Here is a 23,452-nt window from a genome sequence, read left to right on the forward strand (position 1 = left end):
CAGTGTGTGTGAGCGGCGCAAACAACATTAATGAAACTTATTAATGGTGAACCACAAATGTAAATTTATTTTTTATCACAAAAATAAAACTAAAAATTATTTTTTACGGCGTTTGGGGGCAGATGGTTTCAATTTGGGGGTGTGCAGGGAATATGCAACACTTGCAGTTGAAGACGGTGTTTGAGGGGAAGGGGCAACAAAACTTGTGGGGGAAGGTAGTCCAGTTAAGGGAATTAAAGTAGGAACACTTGTAGGAGAGGAAATCTGTTCAGGTACATTAGTTGTAATGGCATGTCGCCGTAGGCTTGTGTGCCTGGACCGACTTTGGCCCAATGCCCGCCTTGATTGATTTCGCCTTGAAGTAGGGGCAAATATGGAATGCAGGTCCCCCGTCTGCTGGTATTGCTGCTGAGGTGGTGGCTGCTGCTGAGGTGGCTGCTGCTGCTGAGGTGGCGGCTGCTGCTGAGGTGGCTGCTGCTGCTGAGGTGGCGGCTGCTGCTGAGGTGGCTGCTGCTGCTGAGGTGGTTGCTGCTGCTGCTGAGGTGGTTGCTGCTGCTGCTGAGGTGGCGGCTGCTGCTGAGGTGGCGGCTGCTGCTGAGGTGGCTGCTGCTGCTCTTCGTTGTCAGTGCTCGTCCTTGCAGGAGGACTGGTGGCGGCAGTGATGGTCCAGGTTTGCAGAGTGGTGGTGGCAGGGCTACTACATGTTGTTGTAGCGGCAGGGCTGTTCCATGTTTGCCTAGTGGTGGCTGAGCTCCACGCATGCATGGGATTGGCGGTGGTGCTCCAGACAGGAGCAGCGCTTGCCATGGTGGTGTCGGTGAAGTGACCAGCTGCACTCAGACTTGTGGTGGTGTAACGGTGGGTGTCCTGGCTTTGAAGAGAGGTGTCCGTGCAGTGGTATGCAGCACAAGTCGGTAGTGAGGTGAAGCGAGTCAATGGTGGCACAGGTGGAAAGGACACCACTGACTGCTGACCGTACCGATTATGCTGCATAGCCTGCAAGAAAGCATTGTTGCAGGCCTGCAGCACATTCAGCTGTTGATCAGGACTAAGGTGTTCCGCCATGCCCTTTTCAATCTTACTAAAAAAATGGTGTGCTGGTCTGTTGAGGTCGGCCTCCAGACGGTCAAGGCGCTGTTCTACAGAATTGAAGCGGTGTTCAAAGTGGTTAAAACCACGTTCCATCAGTGCAAAACCGCTTTCAACTCTGTCGGACAGTGACTTGAGGCTGGAATTAAATGTCTCGCTCAAATGCATAAACTCGGGCAAGACATTCCTGTCCAAGGCCCTCTGCCGCTGGCGGGTAGTGCCCGCATAACCAGTGGCAGAGACCTGGGACAGGGGAACACCTGATGGCCCAGCTTCCTGGTCACCAGCTGTGTGTGTGTGGGACCTGCAAGGTGCTTCCTGGCTGTCGGATGGCTGGGACGGGTCAGAGGACGTCCGAGGAAGGACCGCTCCAGGGCCAGGTTGCAGGGTGCTGCTCCAGGTGCTGTGGAAGAAAGGAAAATCATTACTACCATGCCTTTACAAGAAGCATCAGCTGTGGATTAGAAAAACACAGATTAATAAAAATAAAAACCCAAAATGTATAATACTTACGATCTTGTGGCAAGGACCGGTCTTAGGAACTGCAACGCGTGATAGTGACGGTATCTAGTTCTGGTCCTTGACGCAGATCCACTGCGAACCTGGCCCTCAGCACGAACATCACTGTTGAAGCGGTCCTTGATCGAACGCCAACGTGTTCGGACTTTGTCCACTGTTGATAAAAAAAAACAGTGCTGTCAAGGACAACAGTCACTGCGTCACAATGTAGCAATACAATACTCAAAGCAGTCACTGTAGACCCCGATGACACTGTTGGGTTTCCTGCTAGAATACACCTAGCACGAAACCCAACAGTGCCGTCAAGGACAACAGTCACTGCGGCACAATGTAGCAATACAATACTCAAAGCAGTCACTGTAGACCCTGATGACACTGTTGGGTTTCCTGCTAGAATACACCTAGCACGAAACCCAACAGTGCCGTCAAGGACAACAGTCACTGCGTCACAATGTAGCAATACAATACTCAAAGCAGTCACTGTAGACCACGATGACACTGTTGGGTTTCCTGCTAGAATACGCCTAGCACGAAACCCAACAGTGCCGTCAAGGACAACAGTCACTGCGGCACAATGTAGCAATACAATACTCAAAGCAGTCACTGTAGACCCCGATGACACTGTTGGGTTTCCTGCTAGAATACGCCTAGCACGAAACCCAACAGTGCCGTCAAGGACAACAGTCACTGCGGCACAATGTAGCAATACAATACTCAAAGCAGTCACTGTAGACCCCGATGACACTGTTGGGTTTCCTGCTAGAATACACCTAGCACGAAACCCAACAGTGCCGTCAAGGACAACAGTCACTGCGTCACAATGTAGCAATACAATACTCAAAGCAGTCACTGTAGACCACGATGACACTGTTGGGTTTCCTGCTAGAATACGCCTAGCACGAAACCCAACAGTGCCGTCAAGGACAACAGTCACTGCGGCACAATACAGAGCAGGGAAATACTCACTAAACGCCTTTTTGGCGGATGCTGTGGCGCTGTCCCAGCCATCCATCAACGCTGCGGCCACCTCATTCCATAGCCGCCGGGTCACCACATTGTCCTTGTACAGCCGGTCACGGCTGTCCCACAACGGCGAACGCTCCTGGACCAGGCTGATGAGCTGCTCATTATCCAGGTACACGTCTTCATCTCGTTGTGGAACCTAGACAAAACACATTCATTAGAATAATCCAATTTAAATTGAATAAAAAGTTACAAAAAAAGAAACATAAAAAAGAGTAAAAATAGAAGATAAAAAATAAAGAACATTACAAATCATTTGATACTTACATTCCGTATCACCACCGGGACTTGGCTTCGCTGCTCCTGCTCTTCGCCCTCACTAGTCCCGTCCACAGAAGAGGATGATGACGATGTCTTAAAAAAGTTGAAAAAAACGTAAGAGATTTGGAGAAGCAGCAGATATACTTACCAGATGCACAAAAATAATCACCTCACGGTCTGCTTGCGCCAATTCCTGCCGCGATGGGGAATACTCAGATTCTGAAGACATACTGCATGTAAAAATAATAAAAATCATTAGTACATACATAATTTAAAAGGACAGGCATATAATGTAATATACTCACATTCTTCGCTGATATAATGGGTTCTTGGTTGAATGTCTGCTCTTCAATCTGTCTAGTGTAGTATTGGCAGAGTTTTGGCAGGCACCTCCTTTATATAGACTTTTTTTTTTTGACTTTAGAAGATTCTAACTAGGATAAAAAGTGGACACCACCCAAAAAACGCAGCGCTAAAAAATCGCATACCTGCGCATGCCAGTGCGCACGTATGCGCATCCATAGGCTATAATGGCCATTTTTAGCGCAAAACGTGCGCATACGTGCGCATGCGATTTTTTTCAAGGACCAAAAAATGCAACATGCAGCGTCTGGAAAATACCAACGCACACCCCAAAAAAACGCAGCGCATGAAAATCGCATACATGCGCTTACAAGCGCGCAGGTATGCGCACCCATGTTAAATATAGGGGAAAAATCGCATGCGCACGTATGCGTTTTTTTCCAGCGCTAAAAAACGCAAATGTGAAACCAGCCTTAGGCTAGTTTCACACTTGCTTTTTTTTCCAGCGCGTTTTTCCCGCAAAAAAACGCATTGAAAAAACGCATACATAAGCATACAACTGCTGCGTTTTTTTCAAGCATTTTTATGAGCATGCATGAAAAAAACGCAGCGTTTTTATGCGTTTGTATGCGTTTTTAGCGCGTTTTTACCGCGTTTGCGTTTTTTTCCAACATTTTTAGGTGGCCCCTCACACTACCCAAACCATGACTTTACTAACCCTAACCCTGACCCTAACCCTGACCCTAACCATAACCCTGACCCTAACCCTTAACCAAATCATACTTAACCCTAACCCAAACCCTAAACCCTAACTAACCCTGACCCTAACCCTGACCCTAACCCTGACCCTAACCCTGACCCTAACCCTTAACAAAACCATACTTAACCCTAACCCTGACCCTAACCCTAAGCCTGACCCTAACCCTGACCCTAACCCTTAACCAAACCATACTTAACCCTAATCCTGACCCTAACCCTGACCCTAATCCTTAACAAAACCATACTTAACCCTAACCCTGACCCTGACCCTAACCAAAACCATACTTAACCCTAATCCTGACCCTAACCCTGACCCTAATCCTTAACAAAACCATACTTAACCCTAACCCTGACCCTAACCCTGACCCTAACCCTAACCCTGACTCTAACCCTTAACAAAACCATACTTAACCCTAATCCTGACCCTAACCATGACCCTAACCCTTAACCAAACCATACTAAACCCTAACCCTAACCCTAACCCTAAACCCCCTTAACTAACCCTAACTCTAACTCAAACCCCTAAATTCCATGGTTAAAAAAAAAAAACGCATATGCAAAAAAACGCTTACATGAGCATGCCAGTGCGCACATATGCGCATCCATAGGCTATAATGGCCATTTTTAGCGCAAAACGTGCGCATATGTGCGCATGCGCTTTTTTGCAGGGCCAAAAAATGCAACATGATGCGTCTGGAAAATCCAATCGCACACCCCAAAAAAACGCAGCGCATGAAAATCGCATACATGCGCTTACAAGCGCGCAGGTATGCGCACCCATGTTAAATATAGGGGAAAAAACGCATGTGCAGGTTAGCGTTTTTTTCCAGCGCTAAAAAACGCAAATGTGAAACCAGCCTTAGTTATGGAAATTGTCACTGTGCAAATAATAAACCCAATAGTGAATTTGAGCCCAAAGATATAAAAAGGCCGCTTAATCAGGTAAAAATACTTCAAATGTATTAGTGCACATATTGCGGCTTTGCCTCATAAGTGCAAGGTATTAAAAATCTGGCTGCACATCTTTCATTCATGCGTTGTATATTATATTTAGGGTCTTTTTATAGCCGTTGTCCGTTAATAACACCGCATAAAAGTTGAATTGATATTGCAGTCATTCTTCAGATGATCAATAGCCTTCTGAGAATGATCATCTTTGAGAATTTATGAAAGTCATAACATGTACACCTCTCTAAATGTAAAACACATTTGAATTAATAGAGAGGATTGTTAAGGTTAAAGAAACATTTTGAGCTGAATAATCTGCGAGTCAGCTGAGAAATATTCTACATTAAGGGAATTGAAAGAGCTAGGGATAACCGTAAGACGTTCCTGAATATGAAATAAGGCCAAGGTTGAAAGAAGTATGTGTAGTTTCTAAGGAGGATCGGGAAATGGGGAGACTGAATGAATGGTTCAAAGTTTTAGGCTTTTAACTTTGCTTAGGTTTAGCATACAAACCATTTAAGTTTTAAAATGTTAAATGATTTGTTTATCCTGCCCATATTAATTATCTAAAGAAAAGAAGAATTCCCAGTCCTAGTGGAATAAAACTTTGAGGCTATGTGCCTACGTTGCAGAAATTCTGCGGAATTGTATGCTAAAAATAATAAAAAAATAAAAAATAGGGATATACTTACCCTCTGTCGGCCCCCGGAGTCTTCCTGGCCCTTAGCTGTGCTGCCAGCAACTTCCGTTCCCAGGGATGCCTTGCACGAATGACCATCCGAGGTCATTCGCGTAATACATCCCTGGGAACTGGAAGTTGCTGGCAGCACCGCTGAGGAACGGGAGGACTCCGGGGGCCGGCAGAGGGTTAGTATATCCCTGTTTTTTATTTTCTATTTTTTACAGGAATATCGTACCCAGGTCATGGAGGAAAGTCTCCTCTCCTCCAGACCCTGGGTACTATCCGCACATGAAGCGCTCACTTTACGCATGGTAGTCATAGCCACATGCGTAAAGTGAGCGTTTCAATGCAATCCTATGGCGGCAGAATCGCCACGATTCCGCAAAATTAATGGACATTCTGCGGATTTTACCGCTATGCGATTCCGCAGCGGAAAAATCCGTGGCGTGGGGCACAGAAATTGCGGCATCCCATAGGATTGCATGGGAATGCGTTTTGTTAGCGTTTTTAAGCGTTTCCGCTGTGGCGGAAACGCTTAAAAAATGCAACGTGGGAACACAGCCTGAGGGTGGAAAAAAGATGTAATACATAAAAAAATACACTAACACTCTTAAAATGATTAATAAATCAGTGCTGTAAAAGGCACTGCACTAACCTGTAATGGGGTGTCCATATGTGCTGTAGAGCCATATTATACCCTTTGTATACAGTCACATACATACATAGTACCATCATCAAGGGTCCATGAGATTGTAAATATGCAAAAATATCTAAACAGCTTGATTTCAAGTTTCAGCTATTCCCTTCGCTGATGCATTGTAGCAAACCCTCCAAATAAGACATTTGTGCTACTGTAGCTTGATATAATTGTATTAAACTTGCAGTTGTCAGATAATTTTATCCTCTTGATGAGAAAAATATTTGCATACAGCCCATAGAGGACTCAAAACACTAAACATATAAGAAAGTTGCTGATATAACATATGGCAAATAAACACCTAAAAGAACAAGGTTTTCTTTGATAAAGCTAAAAAAAAACCTTTATTGATATATATTTAAAAAAAGTTTTCATTTTCAAGAAGATCATAAAACACATCAATAAACATGGGAATGCAGATACAAAAAGAGGTGGGTAATCCTGGATAAAAAAAATATACACTGAATAAATTGTAGAAGCAGTAGATGCTGCCGAAAGTAGATGGTATAATAAAGGATAGAATCTAATAATAATAATAATAATAATAATTAGTGATAACACAGCCTGTTAATAGAATGACAGTAGACTGTATGAGAAATCGTTATAAAAAAAGGCAATGTCATAAGAATATATTATACAGTCATATGTAAAAGTTTGGGCACCCCTATTAATGTTAACCTTTTTTCTTTATAACAATTTTGGTTTTTGCAACAGCTATTTCAGTTTCATATATCTAATAACTGATGGACTCAGTTATATTTCTGGATTCAAATGAGGTTTATTGTACTAACAGAAAATGTGCAATCTGCATTTAAACAAAATTTGACCAGTGCAAAAGTATGGGCACCCTTATCATTTTCTTGATTTGAACACTCCCAACTATTTTTTACTGACTTCCTGAAGCACTAAATTGGTTTTGTAACCTCATTGAGCTTTGAATTTCATAGCCAGGTGTATCAAATCATGAGAAAAGGTATTTAAGGTGGCCACTTGCAAGTAGTTCTCCTATTTGATTCTCCTATGAAGAGTGGCATCATGGGCTCCTCAAAACAACTCTCAAATGATCTGAAAACAAAGATTATTCAACATAGCTTTTCAGGGGAAGGATACAAAAAGTTGTCTCAGAGATTTAAACTGTCAGTTTCCACTGTGAGGAACATAGTAAGGAAATGGAAGAACACAGGTACAGTTCTTGTTAAGCCCAGAAGTGGCAGGCCAAGAAAAATATCAGAAAGGCAGAGAAGAAGAATGGTGAGAACAGTCAAGGACAATCCACAGACCACCTCCAAAGACCTGCAGCATCATCTTGCTGCAGATGGTGTCACTGTGCATCGGTCAACAATACAGCGCATGCATAACGCCTTTTTGTATGACCAAACAACTCAATCTTTGTTTCATCAGTCCACAGGACCTTCTTCCAAAATGTAACTGGCTTGTCCAAATGTGCTTTTGCATACCTCAGGCGACTCTGTTTGTGGCGTGCTTGCAGAAACGGCTTCTTTCACATCACTCTTCCATACAGCTTCTCCTTGTGCAAAGTGCGCTGTATTGTTGACCGATGCACAGTGACACCATCTGCAGCAAGATGATGCTGCAGGTCTTTGGAGGTGGTCTGTGGATTGTCCTTGACTGTTCCCACCATTCTTCTTCTGTCTTTCTGATATTTTTCTTGGCCTGCCACTTCTGGGCTTAACAAGAACTGTACCTGTGTTCTTCCATTTCCTTACTATGTTCCTCACAGTGGAAACTGACAGGTTAAATCTCTGAGACAACTTTTTGTATCCTTCCCCTGAAAAGCTATGTTGTTTTCAGATCATTTGAGAGTTGTTTTGAGGAGCCCATGATGCCACTCTTCATAGGAGAATCAAATAGGAGAACTACTTGCAAGTGGTCACTTTAAATACCTTTTCTCATGATTTGATACACCTGGCTATGAAGTTCAAAGCTCAATGAGGTTACAAAACCAATTTAGTGCTTCAGGAAGTCAGTAAAAAGTAGTTTGGAGTGTTCAAATCAAGAAAATGATAAGGGTGCCCATACTTTTGCACCGGTCAAATTTTGTTTAAATGCAGATTGCACATTTTCTGTTAGTACAATAAACCTCATTTGAATCCAGAAATATAACTGAGTCCATCAGTTATTAGATATATGAAACTGAAATAGCTGTTGCAAAAACCAAAATTGTTATAAAGAAAAAAGGTTAACATTAATAGGGGTGCCCAAACTTTTACATATGACTGTATATTCTAAAGCCTTAATAGTAGTATGCTTAATCGTGCAAGAAAACTCCATATAAGGTTAATAAATAGGAAAAACAAACCATGTAATACGTAGAGAGTAATAATGAACCTTCTGAAGGAGTATAAGAACAACAACCATACCAAATTGGACGCAACTGTCAAGGTAGCATTACCTTCAGTTTAGAGATCCAGGAACCCATCGCACCCCATGCGTTTCGCGCTAAAACGCTTCATCCAGGGTTGATGGTTTGCTGTTGTGGAGGCTATATAAATTGTCAAAGGCCATCGACAAGGAGGCAGTTGTCTCCATTAATTACCGATATGTAGGTCCACTTTCTCATAATGTCATTACCATCATTCTATATCGGCGTAACGTGACAGGCATGTGCACATGCGTCACCAAACATCCGCATCATGTCATTATAGAGGCGTGTATACGTCCGTATATAGTCCCGAAGTTGTCACATCACATGGTGCGGCCAGGTGTGTAGACATTACTCGAAATGAATATTCATTCCCTTTAATAGTTGACACACGTGATTAGACGGCAGCTGCGGCTAATACTGTTCCCACTATTAAAGATCATTGAATATTCACTATTCCACACGCCTATAGTCCCGACATGGGAAGCAGTAAGTATCAAGGCATCTGTCCTCTGCTTGTTGGCAGCGTACGACATCACTGCCACGCGCTGCTTACAAGCATAAATCGGCTGCTGGCATCTGACCAGGAAGCTGCGAGAGAGGGCAGGAAATTAAGTAGAATGTGCTTTTTTTTTTTTTTTTTTTAACGTTTTTCTGATGGGGCCATGCCTACCAGCATAGGGACGAGGGGGGGGGCATGCATACCAGGATAGGGATTAGTGAGTCCATGCATACCAGGATAGCGATGAGGGGGCCATGCATACAAGGATAGGGATGAGGGGGCCATGTATATCCATCTAGAAACACGGCCGGCCGGTGGACGTGTCCGACTGCAGGGCACTGCTTCTATCCATACAAGTGTATGGAGAGCGAGTCTGCGCCCACTGGCTGGTGATGTGCATAACTGATACATACCCCCCGGTCCCGGGTCTGAAATCGGCAAATCCTAACTTTTGAGGACTTGTGTACAACTCTTTTTATGACCCTTCTCCCTGACAACTCACAACACTGACATTAGCTATTCCATGGATATAACCCAGAAGGCATGTATAGGTGTCAAACGGTGGAGGGCATCGTTCTCCTGTGACCGGCTAAACCGAGTGGCTTGTGGAAAACCCTATTAAGAGCTGCCAGCATTCCTCGTACGGTGCACTATTATTTCCATTACCTGCAATTTATTTGAAAAAATATGCACTAATCTGCATTATTTTAGTGTAGTCTCCATACTAATCTTTTTTTATTTTCTTACAGCAAATAAAGACTGCACTTAAATACACCTTTGGTTTCATGTTGGTGTGTTCGTGCCTTCTTCTTATTGGGTGAGTATTGTCTGTGCATTGTATACATGTTATCTCATGATATACCTTTATTACAAACAATGACAGATATGCTGTACTAGTGTAAGCACACCTCTGCTAATTCCTTATTTTTTTTTATATTTGTGCATTACTCGGTGCCCACATACTTACTGGTAGTAATTCTAGTATCCAGTACAGCAGACACTCCATAAAACAGCTTTATTCTGTTATCTAAAAGAGGATATGAAGTAAGCTGAATACCCTTCATCTTGCCATCTCTATTAGCAGATTGTTACGGTTTACAAAGGGTCACATTTTGACATTGGTTCTAAATAAATTACTTTTCTACATTGAATTGATTTTTTGGTATGTTTACTTAGAATTTTTTTCATCCTTTTTATGCAAATGTCTAATCTTGAAATTGCAGAGACACAAGGTTTCTGCTTAGAATTACTGAAGCATAATTTGTTTAGATCCCTTCCTTTCTTTCTTTGAGTATTCATGAAGTCAGTCTTCAATTATATCTAATTGCATGTGCTTGGAGTACTGGTTAACTAGACAGGCAAGCGCACACATATGACCTATCCCTATATGCAAAGGTGAGAGGCTTTTCTATTACATGAAGGTTAATTCCTTTTTTAATTTATATCCGAATTGGCTTAACAAAGCTATTAATCAACAGGCCGTACGCCGTTTCAGAAAATCACATTACTAAATTGAGACGCTACCTGCCAACTCTTAAATAGTTTTTGACATAACCCTTAAAATTAGTTCCAGCATTTTATTGTACAGCAAAATTTTTAGATTTTTCCCTTCTGGAAATATTTCATCAGGTAATTATACATAAGACAAAGCGGCTCTGAGAATGGCGTACAGCGCAGTGTAACCATACATGGATACATAATAATGGAAACAAGTCTTGGCATTTTCCTACCTGGAGCCTTAGATGGAGGTTTCATTGGGGATAAGTCTGTCAGACAAAGCTTGGCTATGTGGTATGACTACTACCACACAGCTAGAAACGGAGACATCCAACAGGTAGTATTACGTTGATCTTCACCTTTCAATCAGCCCTAAATCTTACACCAGCGGCAAGATTTCAGCTTCTCCACATGGCTTTTCAAGAATTTCTGCCATTTTTTTCAGGATAATCGTTATATAGATAAAGGCAAATCCTTCATGACAAATTGTTTCATAAGACTACGTACACACGCATCATTTTTGCTACAGGTTTTTTTTTTCTGCAGCCGAGACCTGCTTTCTTGGCAGTAGAACTTCTCCTTTTAAAACGCCTAAGTGGCATTTTCATGGCATTTTACGCTGTCTTTTAAGCTGTTTTTATTTTTTGTGTGGATTACATGTGTGCTTTGTCTGCAATACATATTTAACAACTTGATGACCACCAATACGTCTTTCTACTGACCTGAGATATAAGAAAAGAGCATCCCCCAATGGGTGACAAGGCCGATACAGTCAGCAGTACACTATAGCTGACACCCTACTGCATGAGTCACATGCATCGACTGTGTTGGCATTGACCATGGCCGTATAACCAATTAGATGCTGCTGTCAATAGTACCTACAGCATCTGTATGGTTAAAGTGAACCTGTCAGCAGAATTTTGCTAAGTAAACTACAGGCATTGTCAGGTTGGCACTGTTAGGCTGTGTGCACACAGCGTTTTTTAGCAGATTTGCCAATAAATCCGCTTTAAAAATGCTAAAAATAAGCTTCCCATTCATTTTATATGCATTTTTCAATTTTTGTGCATATTGATGCTTTTTTTACCGTGAAAAAACCGCTTTGCGGTAAAAAACGCAGCATGCTCATTAATTTAGCTGATTTTTCTGCATTTCTGGCTATTTCTATGGGTCTGGAAACGCGTGGAAAAAAAACGCAAAACGCGTTTTTTGCGCAAAAAACGCACTGTTTCTGGGAAGGGAGTCCAGTTTTTAAGCAGAAATTTTCTGCTACGGGTGCACATAGCCTAAAACTGATTTAAAATGATACTTTGGGTGAAAAAATCCGTCTTGTGGTTATTGTGTAATCGGTGTTAGAATAATAATAATCTTTATATAGCACCAACATAAAAGTAAAAGTGGCTGGGACCCTAGGAGGTAGCGACCATGCTATTTTAGAATTTTGGATAACTAGAGGCGGAAGACCTGTGAAGACTCAGACGTCAAGGTTAGATTTCAGAAAGGCAGATTTTAAGGGATTCAGAAAGAGAATTGGAGGGATCCAATGGCTGGATATCCTTAAAGACAAAAATGTCCAGGAAGGATGGGAAATCTTGAAAAATGAAATTCTCAAAGCACAGTTGTTAACAATTCTGAAAAGAGGGAAGAATAGGAAGCATTTAAGGAAACCAGGATGGATGAACACAGAACTTAAGCACATGCTAAAAAGGAAGAAAAAGATGTTTATAAAATGGAAAGAGGGAGGCATATCTAAAGAAGAATATAATGCTGTCTGCAGAACCTGCAGGGCACAAATCAGATTATCTAAAGCTGAAAATGAATTGAGGCTTGCAAGAGATGTCAAAAGCAATAATAAAGGATTTTGGGGATATGTCAAAAGTAAAAGAAAAGTCAAAGATGCTATAGGATTTTTACAGGATGAAAATGATGAAATGGTAAGACAGGATGTTGAGAAGGCTGAACTTTTAAATTCCTATTTTGCATCTGTTTTCTCTCAGAAAGGAAATGTATCATCAACTGTTATTCACTGTCCTATTAAGGGAATAGAAGAATCCAGGATATCTATAAACAGAAAGATAGTGAGGAAACACTTAGCTAACCTAAATGAATTCAAGTCTCCAGGTCCAGATGAATTACACCCCAGAGTACTGAAGGAGATAGGAGAAGAAATTTTTGAACCCCTCTCCATAATCTTTGAAAATTCTTGGAGAACAGGAGAAGTGCCAGAAGACTGGAGAAGAGCAAATGTTGTTCCTATCTTCAAAAAGGGTAAGAAGGTGGACCCAGGCAACTATAGGCCGGTTAGTCTGACCTCTATACCAGGAAAGATCTTTGAACAAATTATTAAAAAACATGTATGTCAATACCTGGATAAGAATTAAGTGATTAAACAGAGTCAGCATGGGTTTGTAACTAATAAGTCATGTCAGACTCACTTAATTTTCTTCTATGACGGAATCACTGATTGGGTGGATCAAGGAAATGCTGTAGATAGTATATCTTGACTTCAGCAAAGCATTTGACAAAGTATCTCATACAATCCTTATTGAAAAAATGACTAAGTATGGAATGGACAAGGCAACTGTTAGGTGGATTCATAACTGGCTTAGTGATCGGACCCAAAGAGTGGTCGTAAATGGCTGCACATCCAGTTGGAAAAATGTCTCAAGTGGGGTACCACAGGGCTCTGTCCTGGGCCCTGTATTGTTCAACATCTTTATCAACGATTTAGATGAAGGAATTGAGGGTAAACTGATTAAATTTGCTGATGACACAAAGCTAGGAGGGATAGCTAATACTAGAGAAGAGAGAGAGGATTCAAAAAGATTTAAATAAACTGGAGAAGTGGGCAGCAACTAACAGAATGGTTTTTAACAGGGAGAAATGCAAAGTACTACATCTGGGCAATAAAAATGAAAAAAGCATATATAGAATGGGAGGAATAGGGCTAAGTGACAGCACATGTGAAAAAGACTTGGGTATACTAATAGATCACAGACTGAATATGAGTCAACAGTGTGATGCAGCAGCAAAAAAGGCAAATGCAATTCTAGCATGTATTAACAGAAGCATACAGTCTAGATCACGTGAAGTCATTATTTCCCTCTACTCCTCTTTGGTCAGACCTCATCTGGAATATTGTGTCCAGTTTTGGGCACCACATTTTAAAAAAGACATCAACAAACTGGAGCAAGTTCAGAAAAGAGCGACCAGAATGGTGACCGGTCTGCAAACCCTGTCTTATGAGGAAAGGTTGCAGGATTTGGGAATGTTTAGTTTGCAAAAGAGAAGACTGAGAGGAGACTTAATAGCTGTCTACAAATATCTAAAGGGCTGTCACATTGTAGAAGGATCAACTTTATTCTCATTTGCACAAGGAAAGACTAGAAGCAATGGGATGAAACTGAATGGGCGGAGACACAGATTAGATATTAGAAAAAACTTTTTGTCAGAGTGATCAATGAATGGAACAGGCTGCCACGAGAAGTGGTGAGTTCTCCTTCAATGGAAGTCTTCAAACAGAGGCTGGACAAACATCTGACTGGGATGATTTAGCGAATCCTGCTTTGAGCAGGGGGTTGGACCAGATGGCCCAGGAGGTCCCTTCCAACTCTACGATTCTATGGTTCTAACATATTCCACAGCGCTTTACAATTTAACAGTTTCAAACATAACAGTCAAAAGTAACAACTTTAGCAATAATACAATGGTTACAGCAAAATAAGATAACCCTGCTCGTGAGAGCTTACAATCTACAATGAGGTGGGGGAGATACAAAGTACAGGTGTGTATTTACAGTGATGTATTTACAATGATGGTCCAGCCATCTTGAGGGCGTGGGGGATAGATGGGGATAGTGAATGGGCTACACATGCCACTTACACATAAAATGACTGATTAGGGAATGTGATAGGCTGCTCTGAACAAATGTATTTTGAGGGAGCGCCTAAAGTGTTCTTAATGCCTACTGACTGGAGCCTAGAGAGTAGAAGATGGTAGTCATCCGTGTCGAAAGCTGCAGAAAGGTCGAGGAGAATGAGCAGAGAGTTGTCACCGTTACATTTTGCTGTCAGAAGGCCATTGATGACTTTGAGTGCAGTTTCTGTCTAATGTAGGGGGCGGAAACCGGACTGTGATGGGTCTTGGAGTGAGTGGAGAGGTAACTGGTAAGGCGGGAGTAAACCAGTCGCTCCAAGAGTTTAGAGATGAAGGGGAGATTGGGGACTGGTCTGTAGTTGTTTGTGCAGGATTGGATCGAGAGCGGGTTTCTTTAATAATGGAGTAATGATAGTGTTTGAAGGAGGAGGGGAAAATGCCCAAGGAGAGGGAGAGATTAAAGATTGTAGTTAGGTGAGTTGTGACGACTAGAGAGAGAGACTGGAGGAGATGTGGGGGAATGGGGTCAGTAGTGTATGTATTCGGACGAGAAGGAGAGTGGAGCCTGGAGACTTCTGTGATGGGATCAAATGTGGAGAGTGAGCCAGGAGAAATGCAGGGAGGGATGAGTCATGGCACCTGGTGGCTGGGAGCTGATTTCCTGATGGATATTATCTATTTTCTCTCTAAAGTGGGAGGCCAGGTCATCGGCACAAATGTCTGTGATAGGGGCTTTTCCTTTGGCCTGAGAAGTGAGTGAAAGGTATCAAAAAGTTTCTTGGGGTTGTTGGATAGTGAGGAGATCAGGGTGGTGAAGTAGGTCTGTTTTGCAAGGTGGAGGGCAGAATTAAAGGTTCTTAACATGAATTTGAAGTGTATGAAGTCTTCTGGTGTGCGAGTTTTCCTCCATAAGCATTCAGCACTCCTAGAGCATCGCTGGAGAAGTCAAGTTTGCGATGTGAGCCAGGGCTGTTTTACTCTGTGCTTGGAGGTTTTGCGGGTGAGGGGAGCTTGTTATGATTGAGTCACCGAGGAGGAAAGCAAGACCAAGCTAAGCCACAGAAAACTAGAGAGGTTGGTAACTAAGCAGATTGCAGACCCCCGATCCTATCCACACAGCTAGCAGTAGCCGTGGAGCGTACCTACGATGATCCTAGACGCCGCGACACAGCCGGAGAACTAAATAAGCCTAAAGCAAGAAAGGGGAAATCTAAACTGCCCCAGAGCAGACCCCAAACATATATTGTCGGTGAGACAAGATGAAAACACAAATGCAGATAGGAAAATAGACTGAGCAAACGATCGGGCCCACACTAACTAGACAGGAAAGGAAAGACTCTGTCTGCAATCACGCAAAAAAACCTGCAAAAAATGCCCAACACGTCTGATAGAAAAATACTGAAGTCACTAGACTTCGCCCACTATATCAGCACTCTGGCCTCTTTTTGCTCTGCTTTCAGAATATACCAATCTAATAAGGGACAAAAACAAACTGGCACAAGCAGTAACATAAGGATGGAAATTCAGCACAGCCCCAGCCGGAGCTGGCTGAACACACAAAACTAAAATAGACAAAACCAAATCAAATGTGAACAATAGCAAAAGAACACGTAGCTGTGCATGCAGGGACTGAGCTGAAAACTAAGACCTCAGGAGGCAGGAAAAAAATCACCAGCAGGGATAGAGGGAGTTGGCTGTCTTAAATCCAGTCAGAAACTCCAGATCTCCAGTCATCCTCCTCATTATCAGGTGGCAGGCCTCTGTTAGATCAGCTCCATTACCTCCAGTAACCACCAGAGGGAGCCCGGAAAGAGAATTTGCGACCCCTCTGTCAATATAACCAGCTCCACTACCTTCACTAGTGACCAGAGGTAGGCCAGAAAGCGAATTTACAACAGGAGCTACTTGGTCAAGGGTGCTTCTAAGAGTGTCGTTGTGATGTACAGCCAGATCAGGACAGAAAAAGGAGGAGATTGGGGACAATGATGATTGCAGGGAGTCTGCAAGTGTATGAGGGTTAATGGCTTGTAGATTTCTGAATGTGTGGTAGGTAGGAGGTGGGTGAGGATTTATGATTGTGAAGGAGAGAATGTTGTGGTCAGAGAGTGGAAACGGTGAGTTATCTAGGTGGGAGGTTGAACAGAGCCGGACAAAGATCAGGTCAAGGGTGTTACTGTCTTTGTGTGTTTCAGAGGTTGAGAGCTGTGAGAGGCTGAGAGAAGTGGTTAGTGATAGAAGCTGGGATGCAGCTGTGGAAGTGGGGCTGTTAATGGGGATTTTGACATCTCCCAGGATAAGGGTTGGGAGTTCTGAGGACATGAAATGCGGCAGCCAGGCTGAGAAGTGGTCAGGGAATTGGTGGGTGAGCCTGGGGGCCGGTATATGACAGCTACTCTGAGGGAGAGGGGACGGAAGAGCCTGATGGTGTGAGCCTCATTAGAAGGGAATAAGAGTGATGGAGCTGGGGGGATGACCTAGAAAGTGCATTGTGGGGACAGGAGTATGCCGACTCCACCACCAAGTCTGTTTGTGGGTCTCGAGGAATGGGAGAATTGTAAGCCACCATGGGAGATGGCAGCAGGGGAGACAGTGTCAGAATCCTGAATCCAGGTTTCAGTGAGGGCCAACAGATTAAGAGAGTTGTTCAGAAAGTAGTCATGCAGGAAAGGAAGCTTGTTACATACAGACCATGGATTTCAGAGGGCACAATTAAAAGGAGATGAGGGAGTGCAAGTAATATTAATAAGGTTAATAAGGTTTTGATATGAGGTAGAGTAGGGGTTGAGGGATGGTGGACCAGGGCTGGGGGAGATGTCCCCTGAAATCAGTAGGAGTAGGAAGATAAAGAGCAAGTAGTATTTGGAATTGTAAGTTTTTTTGTGCAATGTGTTTGGGCAAGATGGGCTGAGGTTTTTCAGGAAGGTGAGAAGTGCATAGGAGCTGTACATGGGAGAGGAAAGTATAGAGCGGCTGATGTATATGAGTCATGATGGAGGGGGGATGGGGTGGTGAATGTGGAAGGCAAGGGAACATAGGATAGAAATAAAGGACATGGATAGAACTGAGTGAAAAGTGTGATTTACCTGTCTCCTGCCATGGAATAACTGCTTCTTCTGGATGCTTAGCTAATGGGATGCTTTGCTGAGGGGATGCGCGTGCAAGCATCCCACACTGCTTGCACCCCTTAGAATGCAAGTTAATATATAGGCCACACTACAGGGTCAAGAGAAAGTGATTGTGGGAGCTGGTTTGGGATAATTTGGCAGCTGGAGCCACCACACCAGGGGGTGGTTAGATGATCAAAGACGTTGGGCCTGGCTACATCTATATGCTATAGCATCTTCCACCAGATAACATCTAGAGTGATCCCAGACATGAATATAAATCAGTAAGTATTAAATACAATGCAACAAATTAATTGTACTAAAGATTTAGCAGGCACATTAAAATATGTTGCAACATGGTAAAACAGCAGATAACAGACAGCAAGCAGAGGTGGGGAGTTGTACCATTGGAATATATTGCAGCACATGAGACAGCAAGCAGGGATGGGGAGTTGTACCATTAGAATATATTGCAGCACATGAGACAGCAAGCAGAGGTGGGGAGTTGTACCTGTGTGGCGAGAGAAGATGAATGTTAATTCTTCGCCATGGAATAACTGCTTCTTTTGGATGCTTAGCTAATGGGATGCTTTGCTGAGAGGATGCGCGTGCAAGCTGTGCTGCCCATGTTCTGGGACAGGATTGTAGACAGAGTCTTATCTTCCTGCTCTAAGCCAGAGAAACCAAGGAAAGACCTGCCCACAGGCCGCCCCGAAGCACAAACATGTTCCGCATCATAGAGGCAGAGAGACAGACAGACTGTTTGTGCTTTGGGGTGGTCTGTTGGCAGGTCTTTAATTGTTTTTTTTTATTTACTTGTAGCAAAGGCAGCAGCTGCTGAATACTCCCATCAGCCGGCGCCTGCTTTCACTGTTGTTAGCGTCAGCTGGTGTAGGCTGATGGGAGTAGTAATCCCTACTCCTGATCACCGGCAGATCAGTGGAGAATGATGAGAGGCGTTTTCAGCAGCCGGCATCAGGAAACAGCGCTAAGTGTGCCGCTGCTTCTCAGGCGCCGCTACGCATGGTACTGATGCGGCACACGTGTGCTCCAAGTATTACACTAGGAAACACGAATAGTGATATCTCCGGTACTGGTTTGTCAGGATGTGTGAAACTGGTCATAGATTGAGTGGCTTAATTTTTTCGATTTCTTTCTAAAATATTAGTTTTCTAAGATCAATCTGGGTAGGCAGGAGAAAATTTTACCAGGTTTTGGGTCAAGGGTAGGCAATTTAAAAAAAAAAAAAAAAAAAAAAAAAATATAGAGATCTTCAATATTCTTTTAATTATCATCTTTTAAAGTTACAGAATCCTGTTACACAAAAGCTGTGAAAGTCATCTGCACAAACTTACGGTTTGTGTTATGCAAAAAAAAAAAAAAAAAAACTGTACAAGGTCAATAGAGGCTAAATAACTATGAGCAGCCCTGTCTCCTGGAAATTCTATAAAACGAAAAATGTGGCGGAGAAATATTCTATTGTGAATTAAAGTTTTGTTATCTTTTTCTTCAAATGCTTTCACATGAGTACCAAATAGTAGTTGATAGGTATATCATGTGTAGCAAGCAAATAATATGGCGTACTTTCGTCCCATAAAAAAGCAATATGTCCTGAATAAAAGGGGTTAAAAAAGAGACCAGATATTTGTCTGAGGGAATTAAATGGTCACTGTGTAAGCAAATGACATAAATCAATAGTTTTGGCAGATATAAGACAACTTGTAATATACAGCTCTGGCAAAAATTAAGAGACCACTTTCAAATGTTCAGTTGGTCTGATTTTTCTCTTTATAGGTGTATTTTTGAGTAAAATGTAAATTGTTATTTTAGTCTATAAACTTCAGACATGTCTCCGAATTTCCAAGCAATAAATTTAGAATTTTTTTTCTGACAAAGAAAAATGGTCAAAATTTTAAAAAAGTGCTTTCAGACCTCAAATAATGCAAAGAAAACAAGTTCATAATCATTTAGAAACAACAATACTAATGTTGTAACTCAGAAAGAGTTCTAAAATCAATATTTTGTGGAATAACCATGATTTTTAATCACAGCTTTCTCTAGTCACCTTCCACGACAGCTACATCGGAGGATGTCTACCCCGCCCTAATAGGGGACAGGAACAGGAAGAGGTTAAATATCCCTCCCCTTCCTGCAACCACCAGTGTTTTCCTGTCCCCTATGGGGCATGAAGAGGTCTACGATGGTGCTGCCGTGGCCGGCGATCGGGAGCACCCCATGCCCAGTATCAGCTGGGATACCTGTCAGATGCCGGGCAGCCGAGGTCGGGGGCCTTGCTCTCCTCCTCCGATGGCTGCTCCCGTCTCCGCCTGCATGGTGGGACTCAGGACTCTCCCGCCTCTCCTGCTCCTCCTTTGGGGGTAAAGCGAGGCAGTGATGTGCACGCCGGGGTCCTCCAGATAGCTCCCCGGCTTCCTCCTCCTCCGTGCTGCCGGTTCCCGGGGGTTCACTCTGGCCTGGGGTGGCGTTCCTCCACTTCGGGCATTACTGGGCTTTCCACTGGGGTGCGCGTCACTTCCGGTCTGTCCCTATGTTTTCCACGGTGGAGCGCACGTGCGCGCCGGGGGGCGCGTTACTCCTGGGACCGGCAGTCACATTCTGGGGCGTCCTCATGTGGTTCCCCCCATTGGGCCAAAGGGAGGAGGAGGTGCACAAACAACGCTGAACCCTCGATCTTTCAAGGTCCGGGTGAGATCACCAGGTAAGACCTGTCTGACACTGACTGTAGATGGCATGGACGGTGACAAGCCCTCTCTCTGCGTCTGCAAAGCCCAGCATACCCCTCCTACTGTAAGTAGCAGGCGTCGGCCCTGGCTATCCAGCATTATTTACTAAAATGGCGTAGCATACCTCTCTCTCTAATATGGGGAGGAAAGGTCTCTGACCCTATGAGAATCAGCCACAAGTGTAAAATGTGTGCTGCCAGACTCCCTCGACATACGGGGAAAACTCTGCCTGTCCTGTACAGAGAGGTCCTTCACCCTGAGCAGCCCTCTCTCCTGGATAGCATCAAATCTCTCATAATACAGGAGGTTCACTCCTCCATGGCTCCCTTCTGCCAGAACACCTCCCTCTAGGAGGAGGAAGGAAGCTCTGATAGAATCAGACTCAGACGAAATTCAGTCCTCGGATTCAGAGGACGCTCGGGAGATTGAGGTTTCCTCTTCCACGTCCACCCCTAAAACCAGGGAACAAGAAATATCACTTGGTTCCGGCAATGTGGGTGAGCTAATCAGTATGGATAAGAGCACCATAGGGGTGGAGGAGGAGGAAGTTAAATACACGGCACAGGACGAGATGTTGGGCTGAAGCCCAAAGGAAGTGTCCTGTACACGAGAACGTACAGAATCTGATCCTCCATAAAAGGAGGCCTCCATATATAAAAATGAGGGCTCCTCCCAGCTAAAAGATCCAATGGATCGAGGGGAGAAAAAAAATAAATTAAAAAAAAAAATATATATATCTATCTTTTGAGAGCTTATCAAGGAAGTCCTGGGACACCTCTACAAATCTGCTGGAAAACTAATATGGCTTTCACATGCCCTGTCTCTGATTACGCACAGACTCAGGACACCTTAGGGGGAAAGATACCTGACGCCCTACCCGTACTGCAGAAAGCAACGAGGTTCCTAACCGATGCTTCCGCTGGCGGTCGCTAACAACTTGGGACCAGGAAGACCAGCCTGTAATTCGCAGGTATCGGGTAATTCTTTAATGCACCAGCTCTTCTAGGCTGAGCATGACTGCTCTCACCAGGTCCGGGTAGCCGCAAAAGCGGCCATCCTTTCTAACTCCCCTAGAGTAGTGTCCTGGTTAAAATCCTAAGGGAGTCGACTTATCTCCAAATGGTGCGCCATCCCCTTCCAGGGCCACTATGGGTTCAAGCCTGTCCTGGATAACATCCTGGACACAGCTTCGGACAAAAGCATCTCTTCCGAAACATAGAAATCCTAGGAGATGGATTTTTCGTCCCTCCCGTGACCAAACCTCTGTCAACAGCTAATCTAAGCTGAATTTGCATGGCCTCATCAGATCCCAGCCGCTAAGCAGCTTGAGGCTGGGCCAGTACCGGCATGAGACTGGCTGAGATTCCCTGGTCCTGTTGACATACTCAGGAAAAGCATAGGGAGACAAGGGCAGGAACATCCTTGTCTCTAACCAGCAACAGACCCCAGATAAGCAATGACTCCCGGTTGGGGGTCATCTCTCGCTCTTTTTTTTACCCGCTGGCAGTCCATCTCCACAAATCAGTGGGTCCATCGTATCATATGAGATGGACTAAAAAAAAAAAAAAAATTGGGTTCGAGAGTCCTTCCCTGTAATGCTTAGGGGTAACCTCCCTACAGCCTCCACTCCTTCAGGGCTCCTTACCAAAGATCTGCTCTGGTAGAACGCGAGGGTGCCAAAGCGGGAGAAGGACACGGCCATTATGCATGTCCCTTCCTGGTGAGAAAGCCATCAGAGAAGAACCGAATCATCATAAACCTGAAGCCATTAAACGAATCGGTCCGGTACAGGCAATTCAAAATGGAGTCAATCAGGGGCAGTCCCGCTCATCGGACTGAGCTCGGTAATGGCAACGGTAGAGCTGAAGGGTGCATATTACCATGTGCCAATCTATCCGACCACGTATCTTTCTAAGATCATGGCGGAAGCAGTGATTTTCATCCGGCGCCAGGGGATAGGCATTATCCCATATCTGGACGACTTCCTCTTCTCTATACCATCTATCTCATGTCAGAAGATGGACGTAGGAAAGACCCGGGGATATTAAGATCCCTGGGTTAGATACCGAACCTGGTCTATCCCTCCATGAGAGGGAAGCTTCTGGGAGTTCTCTCTGACTCAAGGGGAAAGACATCCTTCCTACCTATGATTTGTCAGGTCGACCTTGTCCACCAAGGACCTGGTTCAGGACTAGCGGGCACTGACCCTCAGTCAATGTATGCTCTAGGATCTCAGACCACATGCACCCAGGCGGTTTCTTGGGCTCAGGCACACAAAGCCATGTGCTTTTACATTCCAGGATCCGCCTGGCCTTCGCGGCTACAAATTCCATTGTCCTGAAGGATTCCCCCTCCCTGGTGAGGTTAAACCGGCCCTGAGGTAGTGGTTGAACTACCGAAATCTTCAGAAGGGAGTCAGCCAGATTCAGCTTCCCCTGAAAACACTCCGCTCAGATGCCAGCCAACGAGGCGGGGGCGCAGTAGTAGAGAGATCCTGTTTTCAGGGGAGATGGCTGCCGAGCATCAGCACCAGTTCCTCAAATCTGAGAGAACTGAAGGCGTTAGGAAAAGCGCTAAAAGACGTCATCGTTAATCCAAAATCGCCACGTCTGCACCTACTCGGACAACATGACCACAGTCGCCTATCTCCAGCCAAGGGGGTACGAAGTACGCCGGCCTGAAAGCAATATCAACAAGGATCTTCTCCTGGTCAGTGCATCTGAAAGGATCAGACAGCACCCAGGCAGATTTCCTCAGTCGAGAAGACGTTCATCTGGAGGAGTGGCGCCTGGACCATGCGGTATTCGTGTCCCTAGCCTCCAGATGGGGTGGAATTGGACCTAGCCGCCAACAGGCAAAATGCGAAGACGGGTATTCGTCTCCCTCAACCACATGGACGGAGTGCAAGGAATAGGTGCCCTTCACCCAATGGTGGGATTCCAACCTCGCATATACCTGCCCACCCACACCGATGCGGGCAAAAAACATCTCCGGAAATCCAGATGGACCGAGTTCCCACAATACTAATCGCGCCGCGGTGACCTGGAAGAAGTGGTACAGTGCCC

At 44.1% G+C, this 23,452-nt stretch overlaps 1 protein-coding gene across 3 annotated transcripts in view; it reads left to right on the forward strand.

Moving 5' to 3' along the window:
- Positions 1 to 23,452, forward strand: part of LMBRD1 (LMBR1 domain containing 1) — a 270,632-nt gene that overhangs the window by 67,161 nt on the left and 180,019 nt on the right. For all 3 annotated transcript variants that reach the window (XM_073569390.1, XM_073569389.1, XM_073569388.1), the window contains exon 5: positions 9,916 to 9,983. In XM_073569390.1, the coding sequence (XP_073425491.1) occupies positions 9,916 to 9,983 (68 nt within the window). The remainder of the gene's footprint in view (positions 1 to 9,915; positions 9,984 to 23,452) is intronic.

The sequence above is a fragment of the Dendrobates tinctorius genome, unplaced genomic scaffold, assembly GCF_039654945.1.
Source record: "Dendrobates tinctorius isolate UK_male_01 unplaced genomic scaffold, ASM3965494v1 ptg000024l, whole genome shotgun sequence".
NCBI lineage: Eukaryota > Metazoa > Chordata > Amphibia > Anura > Dendrobatidae > Dendrobates > Dendrobates tinctorius.